The sequence below is a fragment of the Lontra canadensis genome, unplaced genomic scaffold (genome assembly GCF_010015895.1).
Source record: "Lontra canadensis isolate GAN:19392208 unplaced genomic scaffold, GSC_riverotter_1.0 scaffold69, whole genome shotgun sequence".
Taxonomy (NCBI): Eukaryota; Metazoa; Chordata; class Mammalia; order Carnivora; family Mustelidae; genus Lontra; species Lontra canadensis.
Window position 1 is genome coordinate 5,885,271 of NW_022631063.1, and position 23,569 is coordinate 5,908,839.

General features: G+C 40.4%; 1 protein-coding gene across 3 annotated transcripts in view; it reads right to left on the bottom strand.

The window, feature by feature from the left end:
* Window positions 1-3,113: 3,113 nt before the first annotated feature.
* Window positions 3,114-23,569, bottom strand: part of STK39 (serine/threonine kinase 39) — a 297,147-nt gene continuing 276,691 nt past the window's right edge. For all 3 annotated transcript variants that reach the window (XM_032880373.1, XM_032880371.1, XM_032880374.1), the window contains 2 exons: window positions 18,497-18,561; window positions 3,114-4,659 (listed from right to left, as the gene is read on the bottom strand). In XM_032880373.1, coding sequence (XP_032736264.1) covers window positions 4,585-4,659; window positions 18,497-18,561 — 140 coding nt within the window. In that variant the 3' untranslated portion in view covers window positions 3,114-4,584. The remainder of the gene's footprint in view (window positions 4,660-18,496; window positions 18,562-23,569) is intronic.

Genomic DNA, 23,569 nt, shown 5'->3' on the forward strand with positions numbered 1-23,569 from the left:
AATTACAAGTCTTAGTTTCTCAAGCTGGTTTTCTACATGAGGGGTAAATACACTGTTGGAATGATTATTCCATGGCTGCCCTTTCATCATTCTGTAGCAAATTCAAATAACAATAGCATAAGATTGTAACTTTTAATAACATTCCCTGCCCTTCAATGAGTTATAAGCTAAATTATATGGGCTCAATAAACTTCAGCTAATGATGTTTTGTATGCTTATAACTCATGTAGGGGGAAGTTTTATGTCTCTCTCTTAGCTTTTTCACCTGGGGATGCTGGATTAAAAACTGCATTCATTGGTTTGGCACAAGATCTACAGTGGCTGATAACCTAATTGGGTGAAATTTTTCTTCAATCTTCTTAGACTCCCAAACTCCTTGGCTGGGCTTGGTGAGCAAGGGCCAGGGAGGCAGATAAAAGGATATTGTTGTTATTGGACCGTGCATTTTCCCCATGGCAAAATATCATCTTGGCAACCACTGGGACATTTTGGAAATGTGTTTTTGACCATTTTTTATGCTTTGTCTTTTTCAATGGAGAGCAGCCCCCCGCCACCTTTTTGTGGTGGTTTAGGTGTTAATTGATATACTGATGAAGTCAGTCACTCCATCCTTTTCAACATGTGTTCTTACTATCTGCCCTAGTTATAATGCATTAAAATGTGTTTATTATTCCTGAGAATTCACATACCAAGCACCAAACTCCAGGCAAATTGCATCAGCTTGAAGATAACACTCAACTTGTAATCAAACTCCTTACACTAGAATTTTTAGCTCATGCAGATACACAATGGAAATTATCACTTGAAAGCCATTTGTTTACATCGGTTAGGCCAAGTCACAGCCATCTTGAAACTCAGCACCCAGAAAGCATTCCATGGTTCTAGGCTGGGCCATTCCGGCCCTGAGGGGGAATGTTCTAGTACCACCCACTGTGGCAAATGATACACACTCAACCTGCCCCTTAATATCCTGGTGAGAGTCAGGAGTTGTTAGCTAGGATTGCCTAATGGCTTTGACAATAAATCTGTGCCTCAAAACCAAGGTACATCTGAGTTCCCTGTAAGCGAATCACCACTATATAAAGCCCCGTATGGGTGAGCCAGAAGCATGTTCTCACTTATAAAGAATGGATAACCCTTTTATCTTAAATTGATCATATGATCTTCCTATCACAACCTAAATGGGCCTCACTAGGCAACATCTTCTGTTATCAAATAGGCTTCCAGGAAAAAAGAAGACCTAAGATCACTTACTGTCCTGTGCAAATCCTCGTTTTTGACAGAAGTCTTCCAGTGTGAATCGGCTCACACTCACCATCTCTGTAATTTAACTCGGAGGGTTCACCCGGGAGGTAGAGTGTTTAAAACTAAATAGACCATTGGTGCATTACTGAAAATGGGTGTTTGAAAAATAGGAATTGGAAATTTTTACATGTTAAAATCATTGTATATAGGACAATTTTTTTTTTTTTTTGAGGGAATCCTTGGGTCTTCCCCTAAAGACTGTTACCTCACCCTATTCATACATGCAGAGGAGGTGGGCTTATACCATGTTTATTTTACCAGCATGTAAGATATGGAACACGTAGGGAACTTTACCAGAGTACTTTTTTGTTTTTGTTAGAAAAATTTTCATCACACATGATTTACAGGGGTCTCTAAAAGTTTTTATTTTTCTTAGGTAGGCTCCATACCTAGTGTGGAGCCTAGCATGGGGCTTGAACTCATGACCCTGAGATCAAGACCAGAGGTGAGATCAAGAGTTGGATGTTTAACCAATTGAGCCCCACAGGCACCCCTCTAAAAGTTGTTTTAAATACAGAAAACCATTTTGTTCACATAAGGACAATACATGGGAATTAAAATTTGCTTCTATTTTACAAATTTAAAAACTATCCATGATAGAAGTGCCCAGGATGCAGAACAGGTTTTGTATGTATTTGGGCAGAGAGTTATGGGTGCCTTGATTTTACAGAGAGGTTGTGAACCCATCTGTTAAGGCATAGGAATCTGTCCAGATAATACCGAAAATGTGTTCAGTGACGTTTAGGTCCTTGCCAGTGAACAGAATCACAACACTGCATTGTTGTGTGTCCTCATTAATCTAAAGCTTGGTTAAGAGAAATGGTCACATAGGATTGCCTAAAGAATAGGTTGTGCACTCACGCCTTTAGGTTTTCTGATTACCGTAACTGCTTGGACTACGCTCTCAGCTCCTTAACGATGGTACTTCCTATCACAGGACCTACCTCTGGGCATCTGCTGAACGTACCAGAGAAGGTAAGTGTGTTCAAAACTTACTATGTGTGTATTGTAGGACTGGTTGGATAGTTTTGAAGGTTCTGAATACGTAAGTTTCATTTCCTAGAGAAATGTCATTCTAGGCTTTAGTACTAGGAAAAAATGTATTTCTCCTAATTTTAAAAAGAAAAATGTTCGAGAGCAGGCTGTGTCTGCTCAGACAGCTCTTTGTGATGAGCCCTAGCTTTGCAATTCTGTAGGACCTCAAGGCTAACTTCTGTGTACAGACTTGACCCTGGTGTTCATACTGTTAACCAGTTCTTACGGTCCCTTCATTTTAAGACAATCTTTGTCTTAGTATTTGAGGAAGTTTATATACATTCCTATGCAATCAGTGAAGATACAGGACTAGGAGCATACATTATTCTATGATACTTATTACTATGTTGCAAGACAAGGCTTCTCCAGTTGTTCATGTATGTTTTACTTTCCCAGTAGATGATGAGGGCCTTTTCTCATCCTGGTTTTGTCCACAAGGTGTACAGTGTTAAGAAGATGCTTGGGTTATTAGAACCCAGGCCTTGGGAGTCCGGCTCTGGAAGAGTCACCAGCACTCCAAGCCTCTGGGCTAAAAAGAAGCCACGGTAAGGAATTATTTTTCACTTGTTCCCTGCAGCCCTATTGTTGGAGTTCAAACACTGTCTACACAAAGTGTGAGTATTTGTCAAACCTGATCCTCTCACTGAATGGTCGCCTAGTTCCCTTGAGGGCACTTTTCACTCCTTAGTTCTTAGGAGGCGAGGAAGTGCCAACCAGCCCCACCGCCATGCTGGTAATACCTGAAGGAGGAAGGAAACAAGGGGACACAATCGCTTTGTGCAATACACTTTTATTTTCCTTTTACCTTTGCAGTCATCTTTGAGTAATCGTTGTGTAAACAATAGAATGGAATGAAATTACATTAAATTGTATGCAAATGGCTCTAGAACACCTTTACAATTATGACAAGGCAATTATAAATAACTTTTTCTTTCCTTAGTAATATATATTTGCTTTTTAAAGTACATTAAAGAGCTGCCGTATCTAGGGTTAGCTAGGAAAGAGCAATGGTACCGTCCTGGGAGCCCACCTCCCTGAAAGTTTAGACTCCAATTTTGAAAATCCCAAGGTTTACTATTCCGTAATACACAGTCAAGCAGAGGGCTACTTGGGTTGAAAATGATTTATTCTTGAAACTTAACAGCATTGTACCTTTTTAGTCATTGCACAAAACCCTTTCTATTTTTTACTCCACCTGGGTATTCTGCAGAATTTCAAGTAAAACTCAGATTCTGGTAGCTTCAAGTTTATCACCTTTGGAACAACAAATCCTATCATTTAAGGAGAAGTCAAATCAGAGATGGGTATATAATGAGCAGTCTAATAGAATGGCAACATTTTATATAGCATTCTATATGTTCCAATGAAGCAAAACTTACATATGCCACTTGACGTAGAGGAAATTTTAGATCTGAGACTACTCCAAAGTAAAGCAGCCTCAGGCACATTCTTAATATGAAAGTTTGCAAGGCACCTCCCTCTCCCAAGAGACAATCAGACTGTGGATTGGTTTTTCTGCAAACAAACCAAAAGAATAAGCATCCTAGTTCCTAATTCAGTCATTTCAAAAATCAAAAGTTATAAATACTCCAAAGATAGACCTGAAATTTTCTGTTTAAATAACAAGAGATTAACTGCAAGAAGCATATAATCAAAAACTTTTCTTCTTATAGCTAAGGTGTGTAATGCATAAATATATGAAAAATAAAATTCACAGTCAGTTTTAAAACTAGAATTCAAGTTTGGCTAATAAATCTTAATTTTATAAGTATATTAATTTCTAAATACAACATAAAAGAGGCAGTATTGTCAGATGTACAATTAAAGTAGAACAGAAAGAACAACAATGAGAGAAGAAATAGGCTTCTGATAGAAAAAATTCCTTTTGTTGCCAATAAATAGGACCACCTGAGTGTATTTCAGATTCTTTTCACTTAAGGGATATCCAAATTGATTGCTAAGAATATTAAATAGCTTTTGGAAAAATTAGCAACTGTCGTGCAGCTGTGGCATTTGCTTGTTCTCATACTGTGGATTGCTAGAGAATAAAGCAGAACTCGGAGTGTTGTAAGTTTAAAAAAATTCTTTTTTATCCCATTTCATTGAAGCCAGACTCTTCACAATCTTCTGATTTTGTGGGGACTGGGAGTGAGGGGGTGGGAGACAGGGTGGGGGAGAGAAGATTGAGGGGAGTGTTGTGAGGTGAGGGGCATGACAGATCAGGGAGATGTCAAGGGACATACATCAGCTGACACTCAGCTGAGCAAACCCGATCAGCTTCACTTCATCAGGAATCTCCGACCCATCACAGCCTGAAGCCTGAAAAGGGAAAAAGACACTTTCAGTGCCGGTTGATCCAAGCAAAGGCACAGTCTGTATGGGGCCAGTGTCCCATGTTTTCCAGGACAGAGAATCATCCTCTTGAAGGACTACTGTAACAAATCTGGTCACTATGCTATCAAGTACAGAAAATGGGGGGTGCGGGGGGAGGATATGTTCCCGTTAAAACACCACAGTCTCTAGACTTGGGAGCTTTGAAACTGTCAATGACTGCCAAGAAAGTGATTTTAAATATACTTTCAAATTAGAGCTCCTTAATCATTTTAAAGGATTATGATAAAATACTTTGGAATAAATTTGGCCAAAAAGGTGAAAGACCTATACTCTGAAAACAAGACACTAATGAAAGGAGCTGAAGACACAAATGGAAAGATAGACCATGCTCAGCTCATGGACTGGAAGAATTATTAAGATATCCATATTACCCAGTGCAATCCTTATCAAAATACCAATAGTATTTTTCACAGAACTAGAACAAATAATCAGAGTTTGTATTGAACCATATAAGACTCTAAATAGCCAAAGCAATCTTGAGAAAGAAGAACAAAGCAGGGAGATATCACAATCCCAGATTTCAAGTTATACTACAAAGCTACAGTAACCAAAATAGTACGGTACCGGCACAAAAACACACAGATCAATGGAACATGAAAGAAAGGCCAGAAACACACCCGTACCAATATGGTCAATTAATCTACAAAAAAGGAGGCAAGATATACAATGAGGAAAAGACAATCTCTTCAATAAATGGTGCTGGGAAAACTGGACAGCTACATGCAAAGAATGAAACTAGACCACTTTCTTATAACAAACACAAAAAATAAACTCCAAGTGAATTGAAGACCTAAACCCACCAAAATCCTACCAAAAAAAAACCCCAAAAAACAAACAACAAACAAACAAACAAACGAAAAAACCATGGGCATTAATCTCTTATACCTCAGCCTTAGCAACAATTTTCTGGACCTGTCTCCTCAGGTAAGGGAGACAAGCTAACAAACTACTGGAACTACACCAAAATAAAAAACCTGCACAGCAAAAGCAACCATCAACAAAATGAAAAAGGCAACCTACTAAATGGGAGAAGATATTTGCAAATTCTATATCTAATAAGGGGTCAGTAATCCAAAATATTCCTACAACTCAGTAACAAAACCCCCACATAACCCAGTAAAAAATGGGCAGAGGACCCAGACAGACATTTTCCCAAAGAAGACAAACAGACAACCAACATATACATGCAAAGATGTTCCACATCACTAATCAGCAGGGAACTGTAACTCAAAACCAAATTAGATATCACCTCACACCTGTCAGAAGGGCTAGTATCAGGAGACAAGAAACAACATGAAGAGGTATCCTTTGTGCACTGTTGGCTGGGAATGCAAGTTGGTACAACCACTGTGGAAAAGAGTATGGTAGGTTCTGCAAAAAGCTAAAAATAGAAATACCGCATGATCCAGTAGTTCTACTATAAGGTATTTACCCAAGGAAAATGAAAACACTACTTTGAAAGGATATATGCACCCCTGTGTTGATTGCAGCAGCATTTACAGTAGCCAGAATATCCAACCTAAGGGTTCATCTACAGATAAATCGATAAAGATGTAGAATATATATATACAATTCAATATTACTCATCCATAAAAAGGAGTAAGATCTTGCCATTTCCAACAAGGATGGACCTAAACAATATACGCTAAGTGAGATAAGTTAGCCAGAGAAGGACAAATATCATACTTCAGTTACATATGGAATCTAAAACACAAAACAAATGAACAACAATGAAACAGACTCTAAATACAGAGAACAAACAGGTGGTTGCCAGAAAGGAGTGGTGGTGTGGGGGTGGGGGGTGGGGGAATAAGGGTGAAATATGTGAAGGGAATTAAGATGTACAGATTTTCAATTGTTAAGATATGAAAATGAGCAAAAGCGATTTAACTGGTCACTGAGGGTAATACGGTTTTTACCAAAAGGCGTCCTCTATAAAACTGGTCAGAAAAAAAATGTTTACCAAGTAGTAGAAGGGCTCATGACAAACAACTTATTTTTCCAGAACAATTTTGTTTATAATATTTTAGGACATTTATTGCCTAGAATTGTCCCAACTTATATTGTGTCAAATACTTTGATTTTTTTCTCTTCAAAATTAAAAGAAACTGAAACAAGTCATTGCTCATCAAACCTCTCACTTGTCCTCATTCAAAATTTTTTATTTTTTTTTCAACTTCCCTTCTCTCTCTCTCTCTCTCAAACACACACACACACACACACACACACACACACACACACATACAGTATGCATATCACCATTCCAGGCCACCTCTTCAGAGTGCATAAACCAGAATCTGACATTATGTAAGTACAAGTGGGGAGAAAAAGGTTTGATAAATGACTGGGAATGGGCAATTAATCACCAAAGGACCATACAAACCTTTTCTTGGCCTAATTCCTGCTAAATTATTGTCAAAACAATTAGTTTCCCATGTTAAAAAAAAAAAAAAAAAAAAAAAAACCCTTTCCAATCATCACAATGAACCTGTTTTGCACTGCTCCAAAAACCAGTGCATAAACTCAGTCCTTTGTCACCCCCAACATTTTCCCTTACAATAAACTAATTAGAATACAAAACTTGAGTATTTTTAAGTAATTATCTTTAAAATAATGGTGTCTGTACTTAAGCTTATATAAGAAAATCAATAGCCTAAAGGGTAGAAATATAAGTAGGCATTTAAAAAATTTCCTTTGTGCCTGCCCACTGATTTCTTTAGTTTTAGTTGACAAGATATTCAGTAAAGGGCAATTTTCACTGTTTGTGTTGTCAGGGGTAGTAAGATCAGAATCACTACCTAGCCCCTCACTCCCAATTATTTTCTTGTTCCATACCAGTTTGTATATCTCCTTAAACCTTCCTTTCTTCTTCACACCCCTGCTAACATCATTTACTCAATGCAGTGAATGGGGGCAGACACAATGTGTGTAATTAATAGGCAAATGACAAACACCACAGGAGCAAGGATGGCTGCTGACAGGGACAAGCAGGGACTAGCCAATGGGAAGCACATCAGTGCATGTCAAAGATACACCAGAAATTTGGCAATGGGAATTAGCAGGATGTTGAAATGAAAGGAAATAAAGTATCCAATAGTGGTTAAAAGAAAAATCTTAAATCCCTTTTGCAAAGAGTAATAGAAGTTGAGAATTTACAATGCAAGTGGGTGATCAAACCAGTGATTATTGGAGTCCATCTCTCACCCTCTGTCCCAGTGCCTCCTGTGGCTACACTGGAACACTCAGTATCCTGGCAGAGTCACAGGCCAGGTTGTCTGGCTTTCATTCAGGCACTCAGCTCTTCTTCCCCCACTATCCTGCTGACTCTCTCTTAACCAAGGCTGAGTTCTTGTCTCGCTCACTGTGGCCTGCAAAACACTGAGAGCAATATGAAAATGATTCTGGATTCTAGAGCAAAGGGATTAGAGACCCTAAAAGCAGCAGTTCTCAAACTTCTCGGTCTCAAGTACCCTTTATATTCTTAAAAATTATCAAGGACTTCAAAAGCTCATGCTTTTTAAAAAAATCATTTACCATGATCAAGTGGGATTTATTTCTGGGATGCAAGGATGGTCCAATGTTCCTAAATCAATCAGTGTGATCAATCACATCAATAAGAGAAAAGAACCATATGGTCATGTCAACAGATACAGAAAGAGCACTTGACAAAGTACAACATCCATTTATGATGAAAGACCTGAACAAAGGGAACATACCTCAACATAATAAAGGCCATCTGTGAAAAATCAACAGCTAACATCCTTAATGGGGAAAAAAGAGTTTTTTCCCCTAAGGTCAGGAACAAGACAAGGATGTCCAGTCTCACCATTTTTATTCAACATAATACTACAAGTCCTAGCCAGAGCTATCAGACAACAACAAAAAAAAGGTGTAAAAGACATCCAAATCGATGGAGAAGGAAAACTTTCACTATTTGCAGATGACTTGCTACTTTATATAGAAAACCCAAGGACTCTACCAAAAAAACTGCTAGAACTGATAAATTCAGTCACAGGAGACAACAGGTTCAGAAATCTGTGGCATTTCTATACACCAATAATGAAACCTTAGAAAGAGAAATTGACAAAACAGTTCCATTTTGACTGCACCAAAAATAATAAGATAGCTAGGAATTAAATACTGATGAAAGAAACTGAAGACAACACAAAGAAAGGAAAAGACATGCCATGCTTATGGAATTACAGATACAATTAAAACGTCTGTACACCCAAGGTAATCTAGACATTTAATGCAAACCCTATCAAAATGCCACCAGCGTTTTACACGGAACTAGAACAAAAAACCCCTAAAATTTGTGTGGAACCACAGAAGATCCTGAATAGCCAAAGCAATCTTGAAAAAGCAAAGCCAGAAGCATCACAATTCTGGATTTTAAATTACAAAGCTGTGGCAATCAAAACAGTATGGTATTGGCTTAAAAAACCGATATGGAGGGTTGCCTAGGGAGCTTGGTCAGTTAAACATCAGTTTTAGCTCAGATCAAGATCTTACAGTTGTGGAAATGAGCCCCAAGCCAAGCTCTGCCCTCAGTGTGGAGTCTGCTTGAGATTCTCTCTCCCTCTCAAATAAAATCTTTAAAAAGAAAAAAAAAAAATAGACCTGTAGATCAATGGAATAGAATAGAAAACCCAGAAATAAACCCACAAGTATGTGGTCAGTTCATCTTCGACAAAGCAGGAAAAAATATTCAATGGGAAAAAGTCTCTTCAACAAATGGTGTTGAGAAAACTGGACAGCCACTTGCAAAAGAAAGAAAATGAACCACTTTCTTACACCATACAGAAAAATTTGAAATGGATTAAATACCTAAATGTGAGACCTGAAACCATAAAGATCCTAGAAGAGAACACAGGCAATAAACTTTTTGACATCTCATCTGTCTCCTGAGAAATAAAAGCAAAAACAATCAACAAAACTAAAAAGGCAACTTACTGAGTGGGGATATTTGCAAATGATATATTCAATAAAGGGTTAGCATCAAAATATATTAAACGTATGAAACTCAACATGCAAAAAATAATCCAATTAAAAAATGGGCAGAAGACATGAACAGCCATTTCTCCAAAGAAGACCTAAAGATGGCCACAAGACACATGAAAAGGTATTCGTCACTTACCATCAGGGAAATGCGAATCAAAACTACAATGAGATTTCACCTCATACCTGTCAGAATGGCTAAAATCAACAACACAAGAAATAACATGTGTTGGTGAGGATGCAGAGAAAGGAGAGTACTCGTGCACTGTTGGTGGGAATGCAAACTGGTGCAGCCACTGTGGAAAACAGTAGAGGGTTCCTCAAAAAGTTAGAACCACCCCCACGATTCAGCAATTACACTGTGGGTATTTCCCAAAGAATACAAAAACACGAATTCAAAAGTTACATGCACCCCTATGTTTATAGCACCATTATTCACAATAGCCAAGATATGGAAGCAGTCCAAGTATCCTCCGATAGATGAATGCATAAAGAAGATGTAGGAAGATGTGGTGTGTGTGTGTGTGTGTGTGTGTGTGTGTGTGTGTGTGTGTATATATATAATGGAGTATTATTCAGCCATAAAAATAATGAAATCTTGCCATTTGCAAGGACATGGATGGAGCTAGAGAGTATTCTGCTGAGTAAAATGAGTCAGATAAGAAACAAAACCCAGGGGGAAAAAAGAGACAAATCAAGAAACAGACCCCTAATTTTGGAGAACAAAGTGATTACCAGAGAGGAAGTGGGTTGGGAGGATAGGTGATACAGGTGATGGGGATTAAGGAGGGCAGTTGCTGTGATGGGCACTGGGTGATGTATTTAACTGTTGAGTCACTAAATTGCACACCTGAAACTAATATAACACTGTGTTAACTATAGTGGAACTAAAACTTAAAAAGCTTAAGTTTTTGTAGGTTATATTTATTGTATTGACTATTTTAAAAATTAAAACTGAAAATTTTTAAACATTTTAAACATGATTTTAATATCAAAGTATTAAAATAAAAACAAACATGCTTATGTAGATTATTATACTGACGATCTCAGAAATTAAAACTGAAATTATTCACTTACTAATTTATTAAATCTAATAATAAACCTATTACATGCTAACAAATAAAATCTTAATGGAAAATGACCACAGTTTACCAAAACAAAAATTTGAGAATGGCACTGCTTTACATTCTGCAAATCTCTTTAACGTCTTGCTTAACAGAAGATGGCTAGATTTTCGTATTTGCTTCCACATTCCACCTATTGTTTCATGTTGTTCCCTTGACCTATTTAAAGAAAATCCAGGGCACCTGAGTGGCTCGGTAGGTTAGGCCTCTGCCTTTGGTTCAGGTCATGGTCTCAGGGTCCTGGGATCGAATCCTACATCGGGCTCCCTGCTCAGCGGGGAGCCTGCTTCCCCATCCCCTCCCCACTGCCTACGTCTCTGCCTGCCTCTCTGCCTACTTGTGACATCTCTCTGTCAAATAAACAAATAAAATCTTAAAAAAAAAAAAAAAAAGGAAAAGAAACCCCCCCCCATAAATAGGTCATTGAAAGGGAATAAATAGTATTTCAAGTCTTTCTGATAATTGTGAATGTTGTTTGTCACCATACCAAGATGTGCCAAGTGGATTTTCTTAAAATTTAGTTGCATTGTAGAATCTGAAACCACATACTCTATTATATTGAAACCAGTGGCCTATCTCTCAGTTGGAAGTGATCTTTTCCCCTCAGCATCACTGAATTATGCAGATCGCCCACTGTTGACACAGTCTGTTATAGAATCTCAGTGTTTCAATATACAATGTCCACCAATCATATTCATTAATATCACACATGACTAATCTCATCAGAAAAAGTAAGTACTGGGCTGTTGTCACACTTACAGTGGCAGATGCAAGTTTCCCAAAATCCTTTCTCTGCTCTAGAGCCGAAAGGTATTATTGATGACAAATATTGTCAGTTTTCCTTGAAGTGTCAGGCTCGCTTGGTTCATTTTGAAAAAATATCTGCCAAATCCTTAGTCTGAATAACCACAGTTTGTCAGTTATTCTTCTGAGTAAAAATGGCGTTCCACAGGCATAAAAAAAAAAAAAAAAAAAGGCTAGTTCAGCCTACAACTTAATCTCACAAGAGCTTTTCCTGGAGACATCCACAGTACTTCACAATAGAAGCCTACCTTGCTTTATTGCCTTTCACTTTTTTGCCTTTCCCGGATAGCACATTTTTTTTCTTTTTATAAATTGAAGATTTGTGGCAATCCTGTACCACGTAAGTCTGGTGGTATCATTTTCCCAACAGCACTGGCTCGATTCTTGTCTGTGATATTTTGGTAATTCTCACAATTTTTTAAAGGCTTTCGTTATATTTGTTATAGTAATAGGACATCAGCGATCTCTGGTGTTAATTTTGCAATTGTTCTGGGGCCCGTGGACCATGCCTATAGAAGATTGTGAGCGAGGTCCATAAATGCTGTGTGTGTTCTGACTGTTCCACACACTAGCTATTCCCCTGTCTCTCTGCCTTGCCTTAGGCCTCCGAAGTCCTGGAGATCCAACAATATTGAAATCAGGCCAACTCATGACCCTACAACGGTCTTTAAGTGTTCAAGTGAAAGGAAGAGCTGCATGTCTCTCACTTTAAATCCCAAAAGCTAGAAATGATTAAACTTAGAAGGGCAGGTCAAAAGCCAAGACAGGTCAAAAGCTAGGCCTCTCGCACCCTTTAGGCCAAGCTGTGATTATAAAAGAAAAGTTCTTGAAGGAAATTGGAAGTGCTACTCCAGTGAACACATGAATGATAAGAAAGCCAACAGCCTTATTGCTGATATGGAGGAGGTTTTAGTGGTCAGATAGAAGATCAAACCGATCACCACATTCCCTTAAGCCAAGCCTAATCCAGAGTAAGGCCCTAATTCGCTCTTCAATTCTCTGAAGGCTGTGAGAGGTGAGGATGTTGTAGAAGACAAGGTGCAAGCTACCAGAGGTTGGTTCCTGAGGTTTAAGGAGAGGAGCTGCCTCCATAACATGTAAGTGCAAGGTGAAGCAAGTCAGTTATCCAGAAGACAGAGCTAAGACAATTAAAGAAGGCGGCTACAGGAAACAACAGAATTTCAATGTAGACAGCACAGCCTTCTACTGGAAGAAGATACCATGTAGGGCTGTCATAGCTAGAGAGGAGAAGTCAATGCCTGGTTTCAAACTTTAAAGGACAGGCTGGTTCTTGTTAGGGGCTAATGCAGCTGGGGACTCTAAGTTGAAGCCAATCTTCACTTACCTTTCCAGAAGTCCTAGGGCCCTTAAGAATTATGCTAGATTGGTTTATAGATTCTACAGCCTATAAACGGAACAAGAAACAGCACCTTTGCTGATAAAATGGTTTACTGAATATTTGAAGCCCCTGTTGAGAACTGCAGCTTAGAAGAGAAGAGTCCTTTCAAAATATTACTGCTCATTGATGATGTACTTGTCACCCAAGAGCTCTAATGGAAATGGGAGAATGAGATTCATGTGGTTTTCATGCCTGCTAACATAGCATCCATTCTACAGCTCATGGGTCAAGAAGCAATTTCAACTTTCAAGTCCTATTATTTAAGAAATACATTTCATGAGGCTATAGCTGCCACAGACAGTGATTTCTCTGATGGATCTGGGCAAAGAAATTTGAAAACCTTTTGGAAAAATTCACCTTTCTAGATGCCATTAAGAACATGAGTGATTCGTAGAAAGAGGTCAAAATGTCTCCATTAACAGGAGTTTGGAAGAAATTGTTTCCAGACCTCACAGATAACTAACTCTGAGTGGTTCAAAACTTTAGCGGAGGAAGTAACTGCAGATATGGTGGAAACTGCGAGAAAACTAGGATTAGAAGGGGAACCTGAAGATGGGACTGAATTCTTGCAAGGTCAGGAAAAAAACCTGAACAGATGAGAAGTTGGCTTTTTATGGATGAGCAAAGTGGTCTCTTGAGATAGAATCTACTTCTGGTGAAGATGCTATGAAGATTGTTGAAATGACAACCTGGGTGGGCTTTGGAGCCACTGGAAATTTTAAAATATACAGAGGTTGTGATGGAATTGGTCTGGGGTTGGGGCTGGCGCCTGGGATTTTTGAGCTCCCTAGGTGATTCAAAGGTTAGAGTTTGAGAACCATTGTTCTACCCAAGTGCTTCACAATGTGTGAAACACCAAGTAAGCTCCCAAGCTTCCCATCAAGCAGTGGTTCTCAAACTTTAGCACGCACCAGAATGACCTGGAGAACTTGTTAAAACACCTGCGCCCTACCTCCCAGAAATTCTGAATCCTTAGGCCTGGGATGTAGACATAGAATTTATGTTTTTATCAGATAGCTTCCAGATGAAGCTGACACTGCCAGTTTGGGGACCCCACTTGGAGAACCACTGTCTCAGACTGGAGCCGGAGACCCAGAGCTGCTACCCGGATCTTCCTGAACTGACAGGCTGCCTTGAGATTTCTGTCTTATCTTTCTCCTCTTTGAGTAAGGGCTGGGGGGGGAGGGGTGGAGAAGTTGAGTTGTTTTCATCTCATTTCAGTCTTCGCTTTACCTGTACTTCAGGAAATGTTGCCTAGTGACACAGCCTCCAACTATGGTTATGCTAAAAGCCTCTAAAAATAAGGCCCTTTAGTCGTGAATTGCCAAAGTGCTTATGAAATTGCTATACGTAATGCATGTTACTTAACTTCAGGAACGAAAATCTGTAATGCTCACGTAAATGTGGACGAACTGGATGTTACTTACACATACTTAATGGTTTCTATCCTGTCTTTAAGGGAGAATTATCTTATTTCATAATTTTACCAATGCAATTTCGTATTTTTACTAATGCAGTTTCAAAAACTTCACCCTGAAAGCAGCAAGACTCAATTGCTTTATAAAACTGCAAGGCAGCAGATTAAAAAATGCCATAAACATTTAGACTTGTCTCAAGGCAAGGCTCACAACAATCAACAGTAAAACAGTACTGAGATGTTGCACCCAAAGCATGTTCCACTTGCGCTGAAATGCCCTTTTTGCTTAAACCACTTCATTAAAAGTGCTATATATATGGGGGAAAAAAAATGATCTCCCTGCCTCTGGTCATGCCAACAATGGAAATCATACTTCACTTATTATATGTCAAACGAGGCTAAAGATCTCATTGGGCAGGGAGTAAATGCGTTTCTTGATAGAACCAACATCCTTGCTCCCTGGGCCACTGTTTTTCTTACATAAGCAGATACATAAGCGCAGCCCACCTTTTCAAACTTGAGCCCAGTGTTTCTAACAGTGGTGGGAGAGGGGAGCGAAAGGAGATTAGACACGAGCAATCTACAAACAGCGTGTTTCTCAGCTGGGGCTAAACAGTGGAATCACCAGGAGACACCTTCAAGACGCCCAAAGCCCAGGCTGTCCCAAGAGCAATTACGTTAGGATATCTGGTATAGGACCCTGACAAGAGTAATTTTGTGAAGTGCCCCAACCATCCCCTGAGTAAACCACTGTTCTCTGAGGTAAGGAACCACATCACCAAGATACAACTTTGTTCTTTAGACGATTTTCAGGCCCCCAACATTCTCCTTTAGAAAGCAAAGAAAGCTCTGAGATAAAAATGATAAACAGGTGAGAGATAAAAGGGCCACCAGCAGCAGCAGTTTGTGAGGAAAAATGCTTCTGAAATACTTTTTTATTCTTCAAGAAAATAGCCAAACTGACGAACGAAGGCAAGCGCATCTGAGTCTCTGTGGTTTTACCAGGATGTCAGTGTTCTACAGACGATTAGGCCCAGAAGCAATTCAAATGAGCTCTGTAGGGTGGATCTCAAACTGGCCAGCAACAGGTAACAACAAAGAAACCCCCTCAGGTTTAACGAGGGCTGGACAGAGAGTGACGTGACCAAAACCGAAGGTTGCTCTTGAGTCTGGCTTTACTTAATGTCATTAGCTATCTTTTGGGGAAAAGCCATTAATTTCCATCTTCTGGGAACGGCACATTACTACATTCTCAAGCTATCGAGGTAAGGGAAGACTTGCCTGGGTTCTCCTGCAGGACTCCGGGACCAGACAGGCCCATACTATTCAATCTGCTTATCCAAGCCCGTCATCCAAAAGGAAGAATCCACAGAGACACAGTAAACTGTAAAACCACACAGCTGTAGGGCCCTGATTCTCAGAATGAACGGCGACTGAGGGGATGGGCTGGGATGCTAGACCAGAGTTGAATCTGCAGTGTCTACACTGTAACCATGGGTAAGTTAGCCCCACAGAGTCTTGGAGTCCCAGGACAGAAAATGAACCTGAGGACATCACGATCTAGCAAACACAGGATGCTGAAGAAAGTGTTTCTTGTTCTTCCTGCAGGCAAGGCCCAGGGATTTTAAGGGACTCTAAAAAGAGGGCACGAAGCAGAAATCAGCATCTTAATTATTTTACAGGAATTAAAATAAATGTTAAGGAAAAAATGATGGCTGAAGTTTTTTCTGACTGAGATCTGTATTACACTAGTATATTTAATTATCAAGCCCCCCCCCCCCCCCGCTCTGTGCCAGCTACTGTGCCAGGCAGTAGCCTCTGGCCCCTGGAGGCTCTAGACTTGAATTCATGGGGGAGAATAGCAGAGGAGCACCTGAGCCAGGGCTGGATGTCACAGAAGGCTTGCTGGAGAAAGTGAAATTTAAGCAAGAAGCTGGAACATGCCTGCATATTGGGTAGCCGAAGCAGCAGCCCGGAGAAGCTGGATGAATATTTTACTGCGAGAGAGAAGCACATACAAAGGGCCAGCCGACAAAAGTAGAAGGAGAGAAGAGAAAATGAAGGGGGATACAGCAAGGTAATAAAGCAGGAGCCCGAAAGGGAGATCTGGTCCGGGGTTTGAGTTTTAGGAGCCTTTTGCAATGCAGAAGAAGCACCCTGGCCACAGCCACAGGGTGGTGAATGGAGCCTGAGACAGGCAGCCTATAGACAGGAAGATGCGTTTCAGGAGATGAGAGAATCCCGCTAAAGTGCTGGAAATGGGGATGGAGAGAAGAGGACGGAGTCAATTGAGAGAATCCACAGAAGTAATAAACGGACTTGAGTGGGAGATGAAGGGAGTTTGACCTTCTTCTTACTGTTCAGGGAAGACACACTAGGGGTTTCTCTAAGACCTTCGGGAACAGGAAAGGGGCAGGGTTGCTATTTCTGTTTCATAGGTGAGCAAGTTTAGGGAGTGTGGGGATAAGCCAGCATGGGGCACATGGGTGGCTCAGTGGGTTACACCTCTGCCTTCAGCTCCAGTCATGATCCCAGGGTCCTGCGATCCAGGGTCCTGGGATTGAGCCCTCAATTGCGCTCTCTGCTCAGTGGGGAGCCTGCTTTCCCGCTCTCTCTCTCTCTCTGCCTGCTGCTCTACTTGTGATCTCTCTCTGTCAATTAAATAAATAATTAAAAAAAAAAAAAAGCCAGCATGAAAGCTTTCATCTCTTATCTCTGTTTACATACTCAAATTTAGGCACCTCTTCTGGAGGTGTTGTATGAGAACTTCTTTCTTATGCTATAAAAAATGAATAAAGAAACATTAATGGGCTTGAAATCCTGACACAGGCTACCATTTTCTCATCAATATTGTCTCATATGAACGAAGTATGTTTACAAAGATGTAGGTGAATTAGAAACATAATAAAGGTGACAGATGAGTCCCCAAGCAGAAGACAGATTTTTCAATTTCTTAATTTATCATTCTATGTCTCAGTAAAATGTTCTTTTGTTATTGAAAACAAAACAAATGTTTTCAGATAAATTCTTTCTGTGAGAATCTTTGTGGTTTTTTGTTCGTCACACAGCCTAGCCATCTGAAATTAGATGTGAGGCAAGATCCAGAAAGTTAATTAGCGCAGGGCTAACATTTACTGTAACTAATCATTTCGCATCTTTGGCCGCACGCATTTTCCATTAAATTCTCACAAGAAATAAAAGACAGATCATCAATACATATTGTGCACAGCAAAGTGCTAGTCATTTATATCTTAAATTGCTTGCAACATTCTGACTGGCTCTTGCTAGATTTACAATTTTAAAATGAGTCACTTAGTGTACTGTTTGCTAAAACTTTCCGGAAAATCGTCCCTTTTGACTGTTTGGACTGCTCCCCGTTTCCGCCCATGGTCACCGTATCTCTTGCTTTCAGAACGATGCCAGGACGCTCAGGATCTCAACCTCTGTGACCGCTCTAGTTCTTAAATTCAAAGTCTACTAGCGCAGAAAACCTGCTGCAACACCTCTTCTCCACGAGAATCTATTACCGTGATTTGAAATGTGGAGTTAAAATGTTATGTCTTTGTTCACTAGCCTTCAGTGAGTAGTTCCACAATCGCTTCCAATTACCTAAAGCATTTCTACAACAATCAGCCTCAATTTTTAAAGTTAGAACCACCTGGCTTTCACTTTGGGAAAGCTTTATTAAGAGTGTTGGTTGGAATTAGGTTTAATTTTGTCTATATGGTCAAGGTGCCATGCAAACTGGAGGCAGAAATGGCATGGGCTCCAAGATTTCTCAAATGGCTGTTCTTAAAGATGCACTGGGAAACAAGGTACGCTCATGGAAGAGGAAATTCCCAGTCGTGGTCAGAAAACATTCCCAAAGGTTAAATCGGCAAAGGACAAATGCAAAAATGGATCCCAAAAGAGAGCAAGAGCAGCAACAGAATTACAGAGCAGTCTATAAAACTGTGTGATTAGTCCTTGCTGGCAGAGCATGGCAAAATATTTACCTTCTTTCCAGAACTTTCAACTTACCAACTTAAATGTCAAGGTTTTTAAAGCTTTGGGATCATCTACAATCTTCTGTAAATTAGCAGCCACTGAAAAATACAAATGTAGAGAAAAAGTGTCCAAATCATTTACAGTAACACTGGATTTTCACATCAATGGTTTGGAAAATCTGACTAATCATGCAATAAGCTGCAAAATTATTTCTTTCACAGGCATTGCAAAGTCCATATAAACAACCAAATTAGTCTCACACATTTTCTACAATTTATATCTTCAGTGCATCTGAATTCATCACTATACATTGAGCCCACATTTCATACAGCAACCTGGGAAATTACTTTCCAGTGGAAAGTAGAAGTGATAGCAGCCCCTCTTGGTTTTCCACAACACTTAACACTACGAAATTTATTAGCCAGCAGAGGGCAGCACAAAATAGAGGCGAGGTATTGCAAAGAAGGGTTTTTCTGAAAAGAATTAAGGTCAGTGCCTTTGAACCCCCCCTATAAATTCATTCAATTCTCTGCACCCATTTTTATCAAGGCAACAAAATACAGTGTATAACCTCTACGACTTGGGCATCTGTGTTCACGCTTTCAGAGCACAATAGTCTGTCAAAGCCTCGAAGAACCACCTTGAACAACAGCCAAGTTGGCTGAAGAGGGGCAAGCCCTAGAGGCTGTCCGTTGGAGTTCAATAGTGAAGATACCTTGCTTCACTATTGAAGGATTCATCAGAGACCTGTCCCATCTTCCACGGGATCATGATATACTTGATACTCTGGCAGAGATGTCCATTTTTCCAGCTTCCTCCCCTGGCTTAGGGTACAGAATTATCAGAAGGTAATGATGACAGAAATTTAAAACCCTCGCACTTTCCATATCCAAATCTAAAGTCTCAAGGACTGAAAATCAAGTAAGTGTTGCTGGTGAGGGAAAAAGAAAGGACTCCTGAAGAAAGAGGGAAAGTTCTGTGTGTCATTTTTATTTTTCATGTGGAAAGTTATCTGCTGCTTCAGTAATTAGGTATCTGAAATGTTAACATGACTATTTTAAGATAAAAAAAATTAAGATAACATAAATATTTTGAGAAAAGGGTTTCAAATAGAAAATCTAAGTAAAGAGGAGAAAAATCTGCACATTTCATGCTTCTTTAAGGTTGACTAAAAACAACCTAGAGATATGGATTTTCTGCAGATCAGTTTATTTCATTTAATCTATCAGCTGCAGAAGAGAAAAAAAATGAAAATTATATACTCAATATGGCCTATTTCTCTTTATAAACCATAATTACAAGCATCATTTTATCTTCATTTGTTGCTCTTAATACTTCCACTCTGAGCGATCTGTAAAGTTTCGTTTATGGTAACTGCCTCCCCTCCCCCGGCCCTGCCTGCCCCATCTTTTTCTCCTCTTCCTTTTGCCCACACAAGCCAACCATACACATGTCAGGTAGAACCTGGGCCACAGGGGCCAGTTAAAGCCTCTGCCTTCGGCTCAGGTCATGATCCCGGGGTCCTGGGATCCAGCCCTGAATCATCATCAGGCTTTCTGCTCAGCAGGGAACCTGCTTCCCTGACACTCTCTGCCTGCCTCTCTGCCTATTTGTGATCTCTGTCAAATAAATAAATAAAACTCTTAAAAAAAAAAAAAATGAACCGGGACCACCAACCTCAACAGAGTTATCATCACCAAGTGTCTGTTGGCCTCCTCAGCAGTTTCCTGATCATATTTCAGATGATAGAATCATCAAGTAATCCATACAGGAAACACTGGCTCGTGGAGTGAAAAGCTCAGCTGTGCAATGCTGTTCACCAAAGCCAGTATTTATGATGTCAGAACATTCTGACTGGACGCAAACTGCAGCAAGTGCACAGAATCACTATGTCCTCAAAAACTAAAAGTTCCTCTGATTTGGGTTGATTTCACGAGTCACCGCAATGTCTTCCTATGAATTTCAGTCCTTTCATTAGAGACTCTTAGTTAATGTGGATGATGTACTGCCCCGTTCTGGGTCATCTATTTCCAGTCTGCTCTGTAATGTTCCTCCAAAAGCCACGCTCTGTCCTGCACGAATTCACAGCCCTCTGTCTGGTGTGCATGCCTGTGGGTTAGCGCCATTCTCCAAGGAACATGGCTACTCGAGTTGTAGACTTGGAGGGCAAAGCTGAAATGCTAACATCTTCAACAATCGTCCCGGAAACCACATTCCCCAATGGTGAGCCCTATACCTTGGGGACATTAGAAATTCAAATTCTGTCTTCAACTCAAAGCAAAAATAGCAAAACTGGCCACTTACCTGATTACTCATCCCAGCTGCTAGGCTTATTTTCAATTTAGTTGATTCTAATTTGTTGTAAAGTGCTATAAAATACCTTCATTTAACTGACATCACATAAAATTCAAGGTGATGCTAATTTCTCTTCACTAGCAATGCTCATTAAAAAGATGGGTGTCACTGTTTTCTCCCTTCTCCTGACTGTGCACCTGGATTTCAAAAATAAAAATGTACCTTACCTGGAATGTGAGCGGAGAAGGAAGGGTTGGATAAGGCTGGTCAGCTTTAAGAGCTTCTCAGGTATGTGCTGAGTACCACACTTTAAGGCACTTTGGGATTCCCTAAAATATGGGGCTTCTGAACTTTGCCTGCTCAGTGGCCATCCTCTTATTTCTAATCCTTCCTGGCTTTCCCAAATAGAACTTTCTGATGCAGACACTGCCTTCCTGGAGCTTGTCCCTTCCCACCCTCTTCAGTCACAAGTGCTCTGTTTCTTGGCACAAAGGGCACAGAAAACAGTCACCAAGATACCAGGAATTGTGGTCCCCTTGCCCTAGCACTGCAGCTACAGGCTACCTTTGTGTGAACCATCACTATTTCTTGGCTGTTTGGTGGGGGGTCTCTGTGTTGCATTTAGGCTTGAATCTCTATCAGTGTTCGGTGACCTAAGGTATGGTCGGTATCGTGCTTCGTGAAACTGTAACAATATCATTAACGACCACATGAGAAAGACGCCAGTGCTCAGTGGCTCCCTGATCGGATGCAAACAAAGATGGAAATAACATTGTCCTGGGGGTCATCGATCAGAGGCAAGGCAGCAGAACTGACGTGTGTCTTGCAAACCAAGTCTGGCATTCTCCAGACCCTGTTTTCTCTATAAACTTGTACTACTCAGATTCTCCACATTAGGACAGTTAGAAAAGTAACAGTTACATAATGACTATTTACAGTCTGTGTTTGCATTACAAGTGATTAGTAGAAAGATACACTTTTCTCCCCAGATACCAGTGTATTTCACAACAACTCATATAGTATTGACGTTCTGGGGGCCGTGTGTGAATTTATCTAATCTGAGCTATTCCCAAACAAAAGCTGTGAAGAAAAGCACCCCAGTGAACGCCAAGTCCAATGCATTCCCCGTAGAGGAAATTCTGAGAAAAGACAAAAAAGCGCAGACTTGGGTTACCTGACCAGGTGATGTCACAATATTGTTTGATCCAAGGACACGACCCAAACATCTGCTGTGTACCCTGCGCTGCTGCAGAAAGGCAGCAGAGGATTGCAAAGCAAGAAAGAGACACAGGTACTGAAAGGGAATCCAAGCTTCTAAGGAAGGAAGAAAGGAAATGATAGGACGGTGGGTCTCTAATGGATACCGCTGTAACACTAATTCAAAATCACAGCTAATTATTATGTTTGGGACAAAATACAAGAGATTTGTCCTGTTATTTTCCCCAAATCTCCAGGCTTTTAACTTCAGATGAGTGTAGCACGATGTGTAAGTGCGTGAATCCCCCAGTCAGAGTGCCTGAGTTAAAATCCTGCCTCCGGCTTAGAGCCATGTGACCGCATGAACTTGGGCAAGTGTACATAAGTGTCTTTGTGCTCGAGTCCACATATCTGCAAAATGTGGATATGAATAGTGCCGATGTGACAGAGTTCTTCTGGGGACGGAGCTTATACACATACAGTGTTTAGACTAGTGCTTGATGTACTGCAAGTACATAAAAAGGTCAGCTTACTATCTCTAGCCTGGACAACTGCCTACCTTCACTGACTTCCCTGCCTTCAGTCTTAACTCATGAGCCCTCTTACACTCACCAGAGAGACTTGGAGAATCTAAGTCATGAACTGGGGTGTTTTTGCCTCCTCATATAATACTATTTAACTGTTCATATCCACTTCAGGATTAAGTCCAAGTTTTTAATGTGGTCTATGAGATTCTCCGTGGTCTGGCCCAACCTACTTCTCTAGTTCATTTCTGCCACATCCTACCCTAGATTTTCCTGGGAAGGGCTCCATAACCACTCCCCTCCTCCAGGTATCTACCCCTACTCTGTATCATCATGTCCTCTAACAACTCTTTCAGAGCTTGTTTCCCCACTTGATTCAAACCCTTTGATAACCCAGACAAAATCTTATTCACCTTTGCAAAAGGTTGATCTTTGAAATATACCCGTATCTACAGAGACTGAGGACTTCTTCCCACTTCTACTGCTACTACCCAAGTGCAGATGCCACCGTCCCTCGTCTGGCCTCCACAACAGCCTCCTGTCTCCCTGCTTTCAACCTCCTTCAATGGCTCAGCCTCTACCCAGCAATCAGAAGACACTTCTCTGACAGTTTTGTATTTACGGTGTTTGAAATTATTTCTCTTCATCTCTACCACTTCCATCCCATCTCATCTATTAGGAACCAGCAAAACTGGCTACTTTTCATTGTTTTTCAAGAGATGAGGGACTAGGGCACTCTTCAGATAAACCACCCAGGCTGGCATAGGTGGTAACCCCAAGAAAGGGAATCTACAATGTAAGTCCAGGATGGACATGAGGAGCGTCAGTATGGCCTCAAGACTACCTACAGCAATGAGGACTAAGTCATACCACTAACCTTCCCTCTTACAACTTTCCCCAGAAAAAGAAACCAATCATTGCTAGAGGAACTTTTCCCAGGTGGATCCAAACAATACAAGGAATGGACTATTGTGGATACTTGGGTGTGCAGCCCTGATCTTCTCTTTAGGAATGAAACAAATGTTCTCCCATCTGCTGGGATTATTGTTGGCTGATGACTCTTAGCTTTGTGCCTCTCTGGGAATTGCCC